General features: G+C 42.0%; 1 protein-coding gene across 1 annotated transcript in view; it reads right to left on the bottom strand.

The window, feature by feature from the left end:
• rbpjb (recombination signal binding protein for immunoglobulin kappa J region b) overlaps positions 1-9,780 on the bottom strand; it is a 41,856-nt gene extending 32,076 nt beyond the window's left edge. Inside the window, exon 1 of the mRNA XM_046380800.1 lies at positions 9,530-9,780. Within this exon, the coding sequence (XP_046236756.1) occupies positions 9,530-9,549 (20 nt within the window). The 5' untranslated portion in view covers positions 9,550-9,780. The remainder of the gene's footprint in view (positions 1-9,529) is intronic.
• Between the last annotated feature and the right edge of the window lie 9,827 nt (positions 9,781-19,607).

Below are 19,607 nucleotides of genomic sequence, written 5' to 3' on the forward strand. Positions count from 1 at the left end.
CACTCTCTGCTGAGCTGATGACTCACTGCTGGAACAAGAGGGAACCCAGGGGAAAGGATTGTGAGTTGTCAAGATCGACCGCAGCAGCACTACTGTAGCTTGGGCTTTTGCACAGCCTGCAGTGAGGGAGCAGGTAGCGGTTCTAGTAAAGGGTATAATAACCAGACTGGCTGCTGCAAGGATCAAACTCAAGGCCTACAGCTGGTGTGCAGACATGTGCATCTGAAATACAGCCCTGACCACAAGTCAGCAAGTGTCAACCATCACTGATTTCCTTTATTCGTATTTTTTTTTTTTTTAAAAACCATGCATTGGTGCACCTTGCAAAAGCTCAGGGACTTTTACTTAGTAAACAAACTGTCTTTCAAAGAGTTTGCAAAACAATCACTTTAATCCTTCAGGAACTGTTTTGTATTTAAGGCTGAAATGACTGGCTGATTAAAAAAAAATAATCAACAACTATAATGATGATTGATTTTCTGGTTGAAGAAAAAGTCAGGATGTTGCCATTTTTTATCTTTTGATAAATAATTGATTGTTTATGGACTCTGAACTTTTGGTCACTTGAAGAAGTCAGTTTGGGCCCTAGTACACTGTGGTGGATACTGTCACAATTTTATGACATTTTCATTGAGGAACCAATGAAACACAAAAATAAGTGGCAGGTTAATCAATGAGAAAAATAATTATTAGGTCATGCTCCTGTCAGACTGAATTTATTCTTATACTGGTCAACATTGAAAAGAAATTATCTGTTACCTAACTAAATTTCAGCCCTATCTATTTTTTACTAGGTATTGATCACACTGCACATAACAGTTCCTGTATTTGTGTTTTGATTAACCAAACCTAAAGCAACCCTGAAAATGTCAATATTCCTCACTAAAGCGGAAGATAACCTGAACACTCAGTCGCTTGAATGCAGCATAAGCTTTTCTGGGCTTATAATGCGGGAACCAGTGGAATGACCTTGTGGCTACTCTACTTTGACAAAGTATAACAGACTCAATCTGCACTGCTAATGTGTCCAGTAACACCACCACATGCTTTACAGTTACCATATAAATTTTGCCAAGGAAAGTGAAGCACAAAGGTTTCATATCTGCACATTGTTGGCTGTCCCACATTCACTGAATATCAAGTGTAAAAACAACAAGGCTGCAACTAACAACTACTTTAATTACTGATGAATCATTTTCTTAATCACTCGATTATTTCTTTGTCTGTAAAATGTCGCATAACGGTGAAAAAAGTTTTCTCAGAGCCAAAGGTGTCTTCAAACACATTCATTTCATAGAGGACAAAGAAGACCTGCAAATATTCTTATTTAAGGGCTGCAGGGCTCCAACAGCATCCTGTCAATCACCAACAATCATTTCCTCTGCTTTTTGGTAGTGTTTTTATTATGCTCCTAATAAGTTAAAACTATAGATGACAATAAAATAAAGAAATAACATTTTGATCGCAGCCTTAGTCAAAAGTTCCAAACACAGGGATAATCAGATACAATGATTTAAGACGTGGGGAAGGCTGCACATCCTCACCACTGGAGAAACTATACCCATCAAAATAACTGAAATGAAAAATTGATTATCAAAACAGTGCGTTGATTAATTAATGACTGACCAAGTGTTATTGCCACTCATTACAGCACTACAACAATGCATTGCATCTCTCCAGTGTAAAAGGCTCAACTGTAAAATGGGACTGTTGAAAATAAGACAGTCTCTCCGCTACAGTCTATCAGCTCGGGCAAACTAACCACCGTGTTGCCCTGCCCTTGCCTCAAAACCACCCAAAGGGCCAACTGCGCTGCGACAAGGGAAAAAAATAGAATTCCTGGCAGAATCATAGAGACAGAGACAGAGAGAGAGAGAGAGACAGAGACAGAGACAGAAAAAGACAGAGAGAGAGACATGAACTTTAGCCCACATGTTGTGAGAGGATCCTCAGCAAACCAAACCAAATGCAGAGACCGTGGTACGCTTGTTTGTGTATGTGCAGTTTAGCAATGATTTTGTTAGCTCAGAGCTGCTGTCTGGTTTCAGTGTTGCTGTCATGATGGGGAAGGGGGTTGTTGTTCCTCCTACATGTCACTCTACAAAACATGCTATCCTACATCCTACTTAAAGAGTCAGCTCTGTGTGAGACATGACATGGTTTCCTACATCACTAATTTGTTTTGAAACAGAATGATTTAAAATAAAATGAAAGTGAAATATTGATGATTCTTAGGGACCAGAATGATAAACACTAGTTGAATGCTGGTAAATTATGGCAAACCTGGGTTCATTTGTCTACCAGACACTTTGCCAAGATGAGGCTGATTTTAGAATATCTGAGGTCCAATTCTAATATGTCCAGCAAGGTGATAAACAGAGAAACTTCGCTGGTGACTTTTTTATGTTAAACTAAGAACTTAGTTTCCTTCCATGAGCTCATGTGAAACCTCACATATATTCGTCAGCAGTCCATCCAAACTGAAGGCAACAGTTGAGAACATCAAACTGCAGCCACAAGCGCAAGATGATCAGCCACAACATGAGCAAACCCTCTCTTCAAGAAAAAAAAAAGCATTGTTTCCTCAACCACAATCAATAAAGTGTTCCACAAAATGACACACATGTCCATTACTTCATTGTGATTCTAAGCAAAGGCCAAAACCTCCTGACGTCAACAGCCACAGGAATGCCACCAGGCGGATTCTTCTGTAAAACTCTCCAACAGCCTTAGTTAAACAACCAGACAATGCAAAGAAACATTTGGAGATAACAGTGTGCTTTTCCTGGAATCCCAACCCCTCTCCCATTCTCTCTCTCTTTGTTTGTTTTCTTGAATATTTTACTGACACTTGATAACTCCTTTCTGCGTCCTTCTCATCCTTTCACAGCACCTCTCTTTTGCAGGGGGCTGAGGCAGGCTGGTCGTCTCCCCAAGGGCTGCCATCACTTGTCTTGGCAAACGCCAGCAGTGGTGTCCCTGTAGAGTGCCTTGGAGAAAACGTGGGCTGAAATATGGCATTTGGATTTAAAGTCATATACAGATATGTTTGCTGAAGTAGAGAGAATATGTCTTATATACTCCTGTATCTGCAGTGATGTGCTTAGTCTGCTTAGTCCTGGCAAAGTCAATAGACAGCTCTGTAAAAATGTCAATTCAAAGGCTTACAAGGATCAATCTGGAGCAAAGCAAGGTTTTCATCAGTTACGAGCCATTTACCAAAAGAGGATGGGAGTGAGTGAGATACTGCTCTGTGGCTGTCACCAGACTTAATGTGATGCCAGTAACAGTCCCAAGACTACAACAACACTTCTTTCAGGAAAGTTTACGGCAGGGTGGCTTGCTGCTTGCCACTCCCTTCTTATCTAATACAGTAATAGTGGCAGTTGCCTACAGCTGTGGGATGGGCTTCATTAGGGGCTTTCCCAACACGGGAGATCCTGTGTATATTTGTAACCTTCCCCTGAATGGATGCAGAATGAGTTCAGTGTGGTTGTCGGAGAACAGACAGAATACTCTGACAGCAGCAATACCCTTGAACAGTGCTTCTTAGCCCTCAGATGAGAATAAAAAAAGCAACTATTTTGGCCAAAAGAATAAGCAAATAAAGCTTTTCTCTTTAACCCTGCTCTCTGGTGAATTCTCCTGGAAACTCAGAGCAGCATATTCCAGTCTTACACAATATATCAGAGGCCTGGCATAAGTCCTCTATTAAAAGACTACAAAATACAGACCCCCCCCGCCTCTGTCATCCCTAAAGAGAAAAACAATGAACACGAACAAAATAAAACAAGAAAAGTGTTGCTCAAAAGCAGCGTTCATACTGCTTTCCTCTCTACTTTAGCTGCTCTAACATAGGAAGTAGGTAAGAGTTAGCTCACCGAAGTTGAATGAAAGCAAACAGGAGTCAGATAGGGGAATTGGTTCATGTTTTCTGAATGAAACATCCTGAATGTGGAGGGACAGCGGGGGCAAAAACTGCTGACACAGTAGAAACCACCATTCCCTTGGCGAAGCTGCAACCGCCACAAACAGCAAAGGAACAGGGGTAGGGGAAGGCAAATGCTGGGGCTGAGGAAACTCTCTTGGAAGAGGGGAGCAAATGTGAGAAAAGACAACAAGCCACTCCAAAACAAGAGTCAGCAGATAGGCACGTACTTCCAGCGTCTGTCACATTTGCCTCGTGTTAGCTTTCTGTCTCTCCTGTATTAGCTCAGCACCGAAGCCAATGCCAACAACAACACCAATTGGACTTGGGTCTCTATCAAACATGACGCCAGGGCAGCATTCAAAACCACACTGGCTTTAGATTTACATCAGAATGTTCCGTCCCATCCTCATCGAAGCAAACGGCAGCAAGATCTTTGGAAGACCCAGAGAAAAAGCATGAGCTCAGGCTAATACAATCCAAGTGTTGCACAAATATAAATAAATGCCCCCTTGTCGTGGCCTTTGTGTAAGAAATTCAAATGCTTTATCGGGCCCAGAACTAATAAGGTAATGTAAGCTCCTCTAAAGGATACTCAAATTAATCATCAATAAAAGGAACCACTTACTATGAACAGGAAAGTAAAAGTACAGGGACATACTATAATGGTATATCTGGCTTGTGCATACTTTCAGCACATGGCTCAGGGTCAAGAATGGGGAGTGCCAAGCTGGCAGCAATCCAAGCAAAATTACGCAAAAATGTGCATTTCTGTCCCCTTGGGTGTCTCCTGTGGTTGTTCCCGTGACACGCACAGACATAAACAAATAGGCTGAATAGGGGAACAAGAGAATGAAGACAGTGAGTCAACTAGGGCAAGTGTGGCACTTCAAGGGGCCCATCATCACTTGACCAAACAAGCTGAATCTGAACCCTGAATGAGACTATAAGCTTTGGGGGATATTTCAATCATGTGGGGTAATGGACATGCAAGAGCTTCCACAACAATAGGCTACTGTATGCATGAGTATAAATCCCCCTAAAGATGTCTGGCAGGGGCGCATTACTTTGGTACTGTGCCTGCCACTTCTGAACAGTTCCCCCCTGGCTCGCACACCCCTCTCCAACTCACAAATACTGTAAGTTTTCACAGCTCTGGATGCATACAGGAAAGCTCTGGAGGCTGCAGGATACAAAGTTGGAAGACAGATCAGGTAGCTTGTATCATCTCCATCGTTAACCTATCCATCAGTACTACAGCTAAGGTAGCCTTGTGTGTGTGTGTGTGTGTGTGTGTGTGTGTGGACAGACATGGGTCTGCTGCTTTGATGGGCAGGGGGCCTTTTAACTCTAGCCCAAGCCTTTGCCACCATAAAGGTCAGCGCTTCGACATCTGCTGCTCTCTCTGAACCTCTCCTTTCATAAAGGGAAGCAGGGAAGAGGAGAGGACCCTGGGGAATGGATGCACGTGCGCACACACACACACACACACACACATAAACAAGCAGATCAACTTTTATGTCAGGTACATTCATTCTTTCTTCCATACACACACTCTCGCTTGCTCACCTTCAACACAGTAGCAAAGCTCTAACCTCACACTCATTCGCTCATGTTAACAAATACAAGAAAGCGAGGTTTGCGCCTCAAAGAAAGGCTCGGTGCTATCATTACACCAGCACAGAGACGCTTGGCTTTTGGCCTGAAAGATTCTATCGTTCTTTTTTTTCCTCCTTTTTTTGCAGGGGGACGGGGGGTGAGCTAAATGGAATCCCATCCCCCAGGGGCACAGCAAAGGCAGAGCAGTGTTGAAATAAGTGATTCATGCTTTTATCATCCCAGGTGAACAGTATTGCTCTCTCAGCTATCGGTTCATCAGTTTCTCTGGCAGAGAAAAGTAAAAATTACGAAAGCAACACTGTCGTCTTGTTTTTGCCTCTCCCCTACATGATGGAAGGTGATCCGGTGGTTTATTTTGTTTTGTTTTGTTTTTGCCAGTCTGTGTTATTGTGAGTAAAACCATGTTATACTAGGGGGGAATAGTTGGGACTTTCACTTGCACATGTGCAAAATACACAAGAGTATTACAACAATAAAACAGTCCAGAAAATTCTCTTCTACTAATTGATGAATCATTTAAGACGATAATGCCCAGCACTTTGTAGTACCAGTGCTGGTACTAGTATTTTCTGCTTTTCTTTGTTCTATACCATTGCAAAAGAGAGACCTTTAGATTTTGAAACCCAAGCAATTTCAGTTTACTTGGTTTTGGGAAATTGTAATTTCTTTTAAATTTTTTTTAATTAAGTGAAAAATGAATTGTTAGTTTTGTCCGTTTTGTACTGTATGTGTATACTGTATACTGTATGTGTAAATACTAATGTATTTCAACAAGGAAAAATAGGAATAAATAACCCCTTTTAAACAACCCATGGGACAATTCAAGTTTCAATTTCTGATTTTATGAGATGCACCTGAATGCGCCATGAAGTCCACATGGGTATGGGGCTTTCCCCCAACTTCCGGTAAAATAAATTAATTTAAAAAATAAAAAAAATAAAATAAAAATTCAGCATCCTCTCTCTGGTCTCACTTAGTGAGGGTTAATTTCAGACCTGGAACCCACCCACAACATTTTGATTGGTTATACATAATGAGTAACAGCCTACCAACACTTAAAAATCTGAATCTGCACAGTAACTAAAGTTACAAAGTCAATGCTGTAGAATAAAAAGTCCAGTATTTTTCTCAAAAACATGGTGTAGCGAAAGTAGAAAGATGAATGATGAAGAAAGATGAAAAAACTCACATATAGCATAAGCACTTGAAAAAGTGAACGTACAAAGTAAACTGAAATTCTAAATTCTGACACTATGATTGTCATTTTTACTGCAAATGTATACAGGTTCTAAATATTGGTTACTGATCTCTTTCATCATTAATAATCAATATTGATCCATTAAAAAAACATTTAGATCCCTAATTTTGACAACGCTTTCTGTGCAGCGCAGGTGCATGCAGGAAATTTTCTTCAAGGCAACACAAACAAAAATGCAAAAAGAAGCTGACACAGAACGGGGTAATTCCAAAAAGAAGGAGAACTCCCATTAGCCAACACAACGTGAGGAGCTAAATGAGGAGCCAAATGACCTTTTGTTTGTCGAGTATATAATTCAAAATGTATTTGGAAACAGGCAGTTCCATGTGGTCATATTATATAAACCATCTATTTATCAAATTTACGGAAAATGTGCTTCATTGGGTTATGTATTATACTCAATGATACATAACCCAATAATGATCGATACTCAACATATACTATAGATGCCATCCACAGTGAAAGTTCATTATGAACTGCCACATTAATTAATAACTGCCACTACCAATAGTGTACATCCAATATCAAACACCACAGTGAGAAAGGTGTTCAGCCACAGAATACACACTTGATGATTGGTAAACAGATTTCCAGGCAGCAAACTAAATAAGGCAGAAACAAAATGCAAATGTCTCCATTTGTGCAACACAGACAAAAAATCCAACCTAAAATAAAACTAAAACTCATTAACTTACAACTTAAGTGACAGTGAAGTCAGGAAGGCCACAGCTTTTAATTCAGTCAGAAACATACAACCACAACCTGTAATAATATTACAGGAGAGTCATAATACCATTAAAAAGCCCATGGCTGTGGAGGCCCTCCCTGTGTAAAGCCAGAATCAGTCAAACAGTCCACACGGGTATGGGGCTTTAGCCATGCTCTGTGATGTCTGTGAACCAGTCACTGGCTAAAAAGACCCCTTATGGCACTTTAATTTTCTGTTAAACCTCTCTCACCCAAGCACATACCCACCCCATCTAAACCAACCCCCCCGTCACAGAAAAACACAGCCAAACACACATGAATCTGGAGATATCATCTGGACAGGTGGCCAGCCATCCAGACCTGACCCGCCTGCCCTCTAGCTTGCTCCCTCCCTCTGCCTACTCCCCCCTACAACCGCCCCCTCCTCAACTGAAATCAGTTCAGGTCTGCTGGAAAGCCCCAAATGAACAAGCCACCCCACCCCAACCCCACCACCCCCAACACACACACACATATCCAACAAGCCCAGCAAATATCTGTCACCCACTGAGCTGCCTGTGGGGATTATAGAATCAAGAGTGCAAAAAAATAGGTTTGTGACCAGCTAATGTGCATGGAAATAATTTTAATCAGGGTTTACTCAAAAGACTGTCTATAGCAGTAAAAGCTATCTGCTCACTGGAAGACATGCACCAGGTCCTGGTAACAGCCTATTTGTGTTGACTAATATAGTCATATTACCAATGATGCACTCAGTAACAAAACAAGGCAGCACTGTCTTGTTTTACAAGGGAATACAGCCATGACATTCCCTATTTATTGTGATAATGTTTGAAAATGTTAACAGAGGCAATTTTCCCATTAAAAGCCTTGAATGACATACTTATTACAGACAAACTGTATTATCTACTAGTAATAAATGAGCAAAATTTTCATTTTGGAAAATGTATTCATCTAAAAAATAAAAACAGAAAACTCAGACTTGATGTCTAGTCAGCTGGTTATCCAATGTTTAGAGTTCATCAGGGGAAAATAATTTCAAGTTCTTCCGGGCAGAAAAAGCTAGTTTTATTATCATCAGACAGTAATTGACTAACTAAATCAAATGCTCAGGCTGAGTGAAATATTTTAGTTATTTGCACTGATGATGGCTTTAAGCGTTGAATTTTGTCCAACGCACTCCACGTCTGTAGACAAACAGCACTAAGATTGGGGTTTTATTAGAACTCTTCTTACAGAGTTTACAAGCAGATCGCTGTGTAAGTAGTAAAACATTATTTTCCAGCACTATCGTCTTCTTAAAGGGGGCTGGGGTCATAAAGGTACAGGGTATTCACCGTGTGTGGCACCTCTGTGCTTTAATATTTGCGGCAGGGCGAAAACTATCTCACGGCGTCAACAAATGCAGTCAACAATTTAAAAACACTGCCAAAGAGGATGCCTTGCTCACAAAGCCGCAACGTGTTTCAGTCACATATCGCTAGCTGATGTCCATTATCGGACAGCTAGCTGTGTTAAGTCGTGAATCCAATTTGTAAACGTGCTGCCTGGCTAAATGGTGACCAGGTTTCGAAAAATAAGTGGAGGACCGGGAATTAACGTTATACAAACGCTTTCGGTGGAGGAAAAGGAAACAGCATATCAGCGTTAAAATGATCTCAAAAACCATGCCTCACTGGTTGTGTTTAGCTCGCCGGCTAACCTGTTAGCTAACAGCTCGCCGTTGTCTGGGAAAAAAAGACCACCGAGGGTGAAGTATCGCTTAGCTGGGGCTAGCTCACAAAACACTGCAGCAACAGTCAGCTCAGGCAAGTAACGTTAACTGGTCAAAGAAAAAAACACTCGCACAAAACACACTAAGACAAAGAAATCACTTCTAACGACTAACCCAGTAGCCAAAACACTGCAGTGTGCCCAGGCTACAGCACAAAGATTAAAATTAAGCTGTTTCATGGCAATAACTTGTATTCTCCTCAACTCCGCTCCCCACCACCAGCCCCGAATTTCAGACTCACCCTGTCACAACAGGCGCCATCTTCCACAAACTCTCACCAAAACTCCAATACTCGCGATATCCTTTCTCTCCCACAGCCCAACAATCCGCCGAGACAACAGAAGCAGACTGGAGGTGTAGGGACGAGGGAGACGGAGAGAAAGGGGGTGGGTGAGGAAGACAGAGAAAAGGGGAGGCGGCGGATAGCAGCAACAGAGAGAGAGAGAGAGAGAGAGAGAGCGAAAAGGGCAGACGCCACAACAACAGGCGTGGGAAACTTCGAAGATCACGCGAGGATTGGAAAACTCTCACAATAGACGAGCACTGAGGGAGCGTCTCCTATCGCGAGATGTGCGTGAAGTGGAGTAGTTGTTTATCTTGTGACACTGAAATACTATTCCCACGTGTTTACCGTGTAATAAATTACAGCACGGATTGGTTTTGGGGGGGGCGATAGTGGCGAGGAAATCCTGGGTTTTCCCAGGCTCAGATAGGTTTCCTCGTGGCGTTTTTGCAACATTTAGTATTAACAGCCGCATGTGATTGAGCCAAAATATCGTTTTTAAAATTGATAACACTTCCTAGTAGTTACAGACAGCGAGCAGGAGAAGTGATGAGACTGCAAGGACACGCTGACTTTAAATAAGAGGAGGAATTAATGGAGGGTTTTTGCACACCACATTTACAATTCCCTTGGGTAACATTGCAGTTCCTGTTTAGAATGTGGAAACAATGGTGTGAACACATGTGAATGGGCCATAGAGAACAGATTAGTGCATTGCCATCACATTGGGGAGCCCCATGACCACCCTCCTCACAGCCCAAACCACAGTCAAAGTACAAGGGAGGCTATTATTTAGGATGATCATGCTTGGAAATGTGGCATGAGCTTTATTAGCCTTTCTGTTTGTGACTGTCTCAGTTGTGTGTGTGTGTGTGTTGTATCATCCCCACCACAAACACATCAGGTCATTCTTGTTTATTTGGGGAGGGGTCAGAAAGCTGTAAACCTTCATGTAGGTCTGTGTGTTGTTGTCTCTGCAGCCTTCATTTAAATATGTTTGGCATCTTTGTTCACCTTTAAAGTGACTTCTACTGGGAGTTTTCCAACTTCAAAGCTAAAAATGAAGGCTTCTGAGACCACACCGATTGCAACAGTGTGTTCTCATTTGTTAGATTTGTGAGTGTGATTTGCCTGTGGTTGTTTTGTATGGAAAAGCGGCTATTGGCTAAATGATAAAAAGACAGATACAAAACAAATAATAGGCAGAATTGCCACATTGAATATTTTAAAGATCAGTTATTTATTTATTTTAATATGTGAGCTGACTGGTTAAAGATTTTAGAAATTATGCGTATTTACTTTCTAACAAAGGGACGAGCAACAAAAAGCAAATTTCACTTTTGACGCAGATTCAACAAATGCAAAGAATCTTTTTTTTGTGATCTTTAGAGATGCTTCTTGGTGGATTTTGCTACCTTTTGAACAGAGAATTGGTGTTGGTTTCCCCCTGTTTTTAGTCTTTGTGCTAAGCTAAGCTAACAGGCTCCTGCTTCTTTTTCACCGTGCAGACATGAGAGTGACATCAATCTTCTCGTATAACTCTCAGCAGGAAAGCCTATAAACCTGCTTCACAAAATATCGAACTGTTCCTTTAAGTTTCTAGCAATATGAATCAAGAACAAATCAAGCAATTAAAATGCTTAAACTAATATTTTTTCCCACCTATCCACACACCCGACACTGTCTGTAGCCGATGCCATTCCCCAGTGTATACTGTAGAAATCTACACATTTCAGATTTTTCGGATGCATAATTCATATTTATGGAGCTTCACTGTTCTGCCAGAAAGAAAGAAGGAGAAAAAAGGGTAAAGAAAAGAGTTTGCAGGGATGAGGTTTTGCATGAGAGCGTGCCTGGCCTGCAGCCCGCACTATGAAGACACAGAGACGAGGACCTCATCCTGCCCTCAACCATTTTTCCTTTCCCTCTCTTTTTTATGGTCGGCAGAGAACCTCCAGTTACACTCAGAGTTGAATGGGGAAGCATAAAGTTTCCTCAAATGTTTTACAGCTGAACACAGTAAAAAAAAAAAAAAGAAAAAATAAGGAAGGAAAGGACACAGGACTACGCAAGTGCGAGAGCTTTTCAGAGAAAATGGGAGTGAAATAGGAAAGGAGAAGACTTATTAGAGGATATCTTAACTCAATATTTAGAGGTGTTCAGGCTTTGATCTCCCATTCTCATTTTAATGTGTCTAAGTACTGGAAACAAATGGTTTTCTCAAATTTTTTTAATGTTCCTTTACCAGAAAAAAGCTAATTTTCTGTGCTTTTATTTAAATCAACGAACATGCGGTGAGCCCCTACAAAAGTCTCAATCTTCCCTCATGTCCCATTGTCTCATTAGAAGTAAAAAACATTTATTTTAATTGAGACAGAGCCAATTCAAGCAATCGTGGCTAAGCCATAAGCCTAAGGTCTATAAATCCACTCACTTGACTGGTTAAGCTCATGGCTCAGAAGGAAAGAGAGATTTAGATAGAAAGGTTCTTGTCCCCTTGTGGGAACACACCAGTAGATCCTCCCATTTGTGTTATCTCTGTATAGATTTGACCTACATACTGTTAACCACACGTGGGTCAATTTGTCGAATGTATTCGTCATCCAGCACCAGTATTCTGTCACCGAGCCGGGTCACCGAACAAAGCATCTTTGTCATTGGAGTTGCACAGATAGACAGTTAGGTGTCATAATTCCTTTCTTTTGAGTGCCGATCTGAAATTGTAAAATTAACAAGTTTTGTTCTGCGGTCCAGGCAATTTTCACATCCAGCTTATCCCGTTAAGCTGAGGCACTACCAGAACGTCTTACAAAAATAAAAGGGGGGAATGATTTTAATCTGCAGATTTGAGGGGTGAAAAGAGAACCAGGGAGTTAGCTAGCCAATTAAGGAAGTGTAGTTTGAGTTTCCTGATTAGTACTACTTTGAGCTGAAGTCATTTGATACAGCCGGAGGATGGTGAAACTTCCCGAAATGAGCAGACGCAGTCAAAGCGAGAACCAGTGACCGAAAGAATAAGGTGCCTCGGTAGACACTGGGTCAAATGTTGGAGGGGTGAGCGGACAGACAAGATGATAGCGTGGACGTGAAGGATCAGCTTGATGTCAGACGGGGACCGGAAATCAGAATTTGGCACCTAACACAACTCCTACATAGGCCTACATTTACCACAGCCAACAAGTTTCAAATGTCAACCACAGCAACTTTGTTATGTCATATTCCCTCAGTGAACATCACAAGAATAAAAGTCACAAATAAATCAAGCCTGGCTCGTGTGAGTTCACAGCAGAGGGAAGGGCTGTCCATCCGTCCATTATGTCCATCTGTCTTGCTCCCTAGCCACATGGGAAAACCTGGGGGTGGACGGGGGCAGGCGATTTGATAAATGGAAAGGACAATCGGAGAGGGGTGCGCCTTCACTTGCCTCTCGCCCTCGCTTCAAAGCCTCCCACTTTTATCACATGACTGTCATTACAATTAGGTCCCAAAGACATCACAGAGCCTAAGAGAAAAAAAAATGACAGGGTGATAAGTTTGCAGACTGTCAAGGGAACTATAGCCTGTTTTGCAAGCCTACTCTTTTGAAAGAGAGGGGACTAAGAGGCATGAGGAAAGAGACGTTTCCCCTTTCCTGGACCTGTACAGTTCACGGCAAGTTCAAGCTGCCAAACATATATGGTGTGAGAACTATACAGGCACGCAATGTGGCAGCTCTGACACAGTCTGAATATGACATTAGAAAATAAGCAGTATGATATGTTTGACTTACACTGAAGAGGCTGTGCAGTTTCTACCTTTAGAAGCACAATCAAACAGTTTATGGCTTTAATGCAAGCCCTTACAATCTGTTCAGTTGGCGTGATAACTGATAACACCCCCAATTTATAATCAAGAGCAATCAATCTACAGTGTGCATAGTTTACAGCCTTTCATCCTGCGGTAATAGGGCTAGATTATGGGCTTTCGCGCACATGACACAATCACAAGGACCCATAAATCCATTAGTGCGATGGTTATCAGCAGAAACAACAAGCACAGATACAAAAACCAAAAAAAAAAAAACAAAACAAAAAAAAAACAGCATGTTTTCTCTGTTATCCAAGGAGAGATGTCAGCTCTGCAGGCACAGCACTATTCCGACCATCCTGCTGAGGAGTGAACACGGCAGATGTCAGTCTCGTTTTCACCAGAGGAAAGCCTTTTCATGAAAAGCTATATGAGTGCTGGTGTGGGTTGACTTGGCTCTGTTTCTTGTCACCATCTTTTTAAATCAGTGTTTGCCTCTCGGTTTTGTGCTTTGATTAAAAAAGCAGATTTGACCATGAGCTCTAAGAATATGCTGGATGCATTATGTTTTGGAAAGCATAAAATCAGTTTGTTGCTTTTATTCATGCTTGAAACTGTCCATTGAAAAACAAGTGACATTGTAAGAGACAGATTTTTTGGAAAGAATGTCACTATGCTTGAATGAAGTGAAATCCCACATTTGTGGGTATCCAACCATATACTTTGACTTTCTTGATATGAAACACATTGTATAACATTTTACTGGAAGAGAATAATATCTACTGAGTGCTATGGAAGCCCTGAAAGTACATGTTTCAAATTATAGCACTCCTTTCATTAACACTCCATTGGTTTTGGTTTGCGCTCACTACTTGCCTTACTTTGGGCTTAACTTTAAGTCAGTTTACTTTCAGCCAACTTAAAGGTGAAATTCAGTACAAGTACTTTGTATCCATGTACCCTCATGAAATATTCCTTAGGCAGCAGAAGATCGTGAGACTTCATTCATACAGATACAACAAAGAAAAATCTTGAGGAGGCTTCAGTAATTGTTGAGGAGAGTGGCTTTTGTCCCTGGGTGTGAGCTCTAAAGGGTTTATTTGGTCTTTAGGTAGCTGTTCCCCCCTGCTTTCAGTCTCTATGCTAAGCTAGGTTAACTTTGTCACATTTCCAGCTTTGTAATAAACGCACAGACATGATATCGGTTTGACTGATGATTGTTTGTTTTGGGGTTTTTTTGTTTAAAAAAAAAGCAAATTAGCCAGCTGCAAGATGGTGAATTCCAATAGTTTAATCGCTCGATCAGGAATTAGGAGCGATAGGAACCTACAGTCAAACAGGCCTCTTGAAAGTTACTGGTTCTGATTGTCAGTACACATGGGAGAAAGTCAGTGAGGTAATGCTCTCAGATCCTTCAACAACCACCACCGAGACTCCCTTAAGCAGCATATTGAGCATAAATCCTTGTTTCTCAAGTGTGGTTGAAAGAGAAGACAGTCACAGGAACTCAAAAACATGACTGTTCTTTTTTCTTACCAGATGTTGTAATGCATGTACACTCATCGAACCCTCCCTGGATGAATCAGCATTAAAAAAAAAAAGCCATAGGCCTGCAGCGCAAATGATCAAACTTCATGATTTTATATGTCAGTGAGCTGTGCCAGATGGTTTGTCGAATCAGTTGAAAGAGCCTGATAACATCAGACAAGTGACATCCATATTAAAAAAAGGTAAGTTAATCATAAAACGTGCAAAGAGGAAATCCGAACTGATTTGTCACTGTATTTTTCATGACATCAGTGCTTTCCGGCTTTGATGCATCCAGTCACTTTCACTTCTGGAGTGATTCATTGGACACATGTCAGTGTGAGTGACATCTAAGTTCCACCTCGGAAAATCTGAGTTGATGCATGCAGCCCCAAACAAAGTCCGCTATTGACCCCTTTTGTACGTGCGTGGATCCAAAGCCTGATTTATGGAAGCTATAAGGAGTACAGAGCGCAAGAAACCTCTAACCTCAACACAACTTATTTTGTTTGTTGTCAGGATGTGGTTGAAACATCATCTCCTGGGCCTAAAGACTTGGTATCGCGGTCGGCTAGGCTGAGGGCCAGTGTTTTTGGAGAGGTTTTGTCCCAGAAAAAAAGAGCAAAAACTCCTCCAAAATTCAAACCCTTAAGAGACTAATCAGGAACAGGGTCAAAATGTCATAACAATGGAACCTTCCAACAAAAGTAAAGCTCTCTGCTTTGTGAAAACCCTCCTGGGATATTCACATCCAGTAAACTAAGAGCATAACTCATTTAGCTTGGCCTGCCGCCCTTGTCAGTTAAGACTTCTAAAGCCAAAGCTGGGTGAAGGCTCATAGCAGAAGCAGCCTGATAATGTTACAATACTGAATGTTAATATTTTTTTAACAAGAGAGAGTGACAGGCTGTATTATATCATGACAAAAAGATTGATGGACAGTTATTAGTGGGTACAAAGTAGTTTGGTCAACTCAACCCAAACCCAGAGAAACACATTTTTGTTTCTTGAGGACATCTCCAATGGACTGTTTCAGGGAAATGAAGAAGAATAATTGCTCCTGCGATTATTAAACTAATATTCATCTAAGTTTGTGTTCATTTTCCCTGCACCTCATGCACTTATGAACTTGTAAAACATGATATATTGTATATTTATATGACTTTTTAAAAAAATTCCAGGCTGCTATTGCAGTTGTTTAGGAGATAGTATTTAGATGGACAGCTTCACTTTGTTAACTGCAGCATATTTGGCTGGTGTGGGTTTGGAGGGAACAAGCCTCAGCCAAGTGAACCTCTAAAACCTTGACCTTTGCCTCTTTAACGCCCACACACTCACTCTCCCTCCTCATGCGCACACACACATACACACACACACACACACACACACACACAAGCAAACATTTTGCAGCCTCGTCCGCAAAAATAAGAAAAAAATCCTCTCTGACACACACACGAAGGGGAAGAGGTGATACAGTGAAGGATACACACACACACACACACACATGCCCACACATCAAGCACATACACACACACACACTCTGGCCGAGTGACTGCACTGCTGAGGCCGTGACCCTCTGCGCCCTCCACCCCTCCTCCCCCATCTCCCAGGCTGTCTGTCTGGAGGCCGATAGAGGCAAAGCAGGCGGGGGTCGGCGGGGGGGCACAGTGGGCAGGAAGAGGACTGGCGATTAGGATAGAGGGGGGTGAACATACCCCTGACCCCATGTCCCATTCTTGGCAGCCACCCTGCAGCTCCAGGAGAGAAAGAGGGAGCGAGAGGGAGGCCTTGCAAATATTTGTGATGGATCCACACCCACAGATTAGATAGTGGACATCCACCTTCATGGCTCTGTGGATGGTAAAGTCAGGCAGTTATTCAGCTGGTCGACCATGTTGGTCCTGACTGAAATACCTCACTAACTACTGGTTGGATTGCTATGAAATGCGGGACAGATATTCAGGTACCCCTCAGGATGAATTGCAAAAACTTTAACGACACCTCGATGTTTATCTTATAATTTAGTTTATGACTTGCAAAGCTTACTGCTTTACTTTACTTTTACTTAAAGCTTATTAACAAAATGGTAAACATGGTAAAGATTGCACCTGCTAAATATCAGCGTATTAGTATGCCGCTTGTGAACATGTTGGCATTTTGGCATTAGCATTTAGCTCAAATACTACCTCACAAAGATGCAAGCATGACTGTAGGCTCTTTCTATTTATTTATTTATTTATTAAAAATTTTGGGTCAAGTTCTGATTGTACTCAGGTAACAGGCAAAACGGTTTGCTTACTGGCAAATTTTTTGTCGGCATCCACATTTGGCCCTTCAAACTTAGGTCACGTGCACAAGAAATGGCTGAAAGATTCAGAAAAATGTTATCATAACTGGACCTCGTAATAAGAATCACGTTTATCAAACTATAACAATAATGTCGGAGAAAGTTAGACTGATATGAAAACAGAAATGTAAGAAATGAATTAGTTGTGAGAGACCATAACAAAAGCTGAAAGTTTTTTACTTTACAGGTCAAAAATTCTGATTTGTGCTCATTTTATTAAAGTTTGCAGTTCACATTTGCAATCTGAAAATCCCATTTTTGGCCACATGCAGGCCACTTGAGCATGCACCTGCACTTTTGCCCTGTTTAGGCCAAGTAGCTTTTCATCGATTTTGAAGAAATGTTTTGTGAGCATGTGCACCAGAAAGTGAAGGCTCTCAAAAATGCATCGCATGACAATCATAAATCAGCACTTGACAAAAACTTCCCCCCCATATTGCAATGTGAGACAAAGATTTTAGAATTTATCCACTTTGGGGAGCATTTGTGAAAAGCTTTCTGTGGTCTTGGAAGACCAAAAGTGAGGAAAAAAGACATGTTGTCAGATTTATCTGCATTTATGTGGCACGACTGAGTGACATCGAGTGACTGGGCTGAGCCAGCAAATCTGTACATGAGCGTATGAGTGAGGCCGGATACCAGATCAAGTGAGCGAGTGAACAGTAGTAGTAGTGTGAACAGACGGGTGAGGAAATGGGGTGGCAGGCATTCAGCAGGGGAGCTTTAGAAACGCAGGTGCCTTAATTGTCCTCTGATAAAGCCTCGGCAAGTGGGCAAACCTGTGAATGAGTGTCTGTTAAAAAGAGGGATGAATGAGGTGCACGTGAATAAATGAATGAGTGAATGAATGAGCAAACGAGTGCCTGGAAGAGTAAGCACTCTGTGGGGAGGCTGGAGGAGATTGCCCATGTAGCAGGGGATGGGGCGGGGTAGGAAGAGACATGTGATGTGACGTATGGGAGGTAAAAAGAAGAAGAAGAAGAAGAGGAGGAGGAGAGGGGAGAAAAACAGGAAAGAAACAGATAGGTGAAGATGTGGGTAAGGGGGAGAGATGGAGGGGAGGGGGGGGCGGTGCAAAAATCAGGATAGAAGTGGGGAGTAAGGGGGTGAGGTGTGGGGAGTTTTTTAGCAGGCACGTCTCAGACAATGTGACATGGCACACGCTATTAATTCTGGCTCAGTGGAGAGACCCTGCCTCGCCATCTGCTCAGGGTCAGGGGCGTTCGAAGGGGTCGGCGTCACATCCACCCCCCCTCCCCAACCTGCACACACACATACACACACACACACACACACACAGAATCCCCCTCCCCTCTGTCCTCGCCTGGCAGACGCCCGGCCAGGCCCGCGTGCATTTACATAAAACAATTGCAAGGCAACCTGCTCCCGTGTCGGGTGGGTGGGGTTAAGCGGGGACTAGAACGCCAGCTAGCCTCTCTTAACAATGGCCTGTCAGATGAAAAGGGCCTTGGTGAACTTGATATACATTACAAAAGAGCCACACCACGGTAGGCCCCGGGTGCAGCCTCAGCGACCTGCGGTTGAATTTGAGCTTGGCGTTCGTTCGTTCATTTGTTTGCAGTTTGCACCCCCTCCCCCAAATCCCACCTCCTTCCTCTTAACCCCACCAAAATTACATACACACACACACACACATGTGCGTGTGGCAGGCTGGTGTTAGGTGGAGGTGGAGGTGTCTACCGAGCTTAAAGCTTAAAAAAAACAGCTATATCTCATAGTGCTGAAATGATTGGTCAGAAGAATTAGTTTAGTGGACAAACAAAATTTCTGATAATTGATTAATCATTTATTTTTTATTCACAGGCTCTAAAATGTGAGAAATTTGCTTTGTTTTATATCATCGTAAATGTAATATCTTTGCTGATAGGAAAAGCTGAAGGTGTCACTGGGCACTATTTTCAAAAAATTCGTACAACAAACCATTTATCAGTTACTTTAGTTTCTAGTGGTGGAAAAAATATTCAGATAAAAAATAGCAATACAGCAATGTAAAAAGAAGTCCTGCATTCAGAACTATTTGGAAGTGCAACCTATTTTAGATTAAGCAGCATTGCTCTTTGAAAAGTGGTCGAGTAGAAGTACCTTAAAGTGAAAATAGTTGGCACATTATCTGCACTAGAGACACTTCTGTTCTCTAAGAAAGCCATTGCGTGCAAAACCTGGCAACGCTACAAGATTTGGGGTCCCTAATTCTGTTGGTGCTTAAAGTTGGGATTAGCGCTAAAACAAGAGAAGATCACACGGCTGGAAGAGGTATCACCGTGTCAACACATGACCTCCCGTCTTCTCTTCCCTTTTGCCATCCCTCCATCGTTTTGTCTAAGTGATCCACCCATCCATCCATCTATTTCTCAC

Source organism: Scatophagus argus, chromosome 23, assembly GCF_020382885.2.
Source record: "Scatophagus argus isolate fScaArg1 chromosome 23, fScaArg1.pri, whole genome shotgun sequence".
Classification (NCBI taxonomy): domain Eukaryota; kingdom Metazoa; phylum Chordata; class Actinopteri; family Scatophagidae; genus Scatophagus; species Scatophagus argus.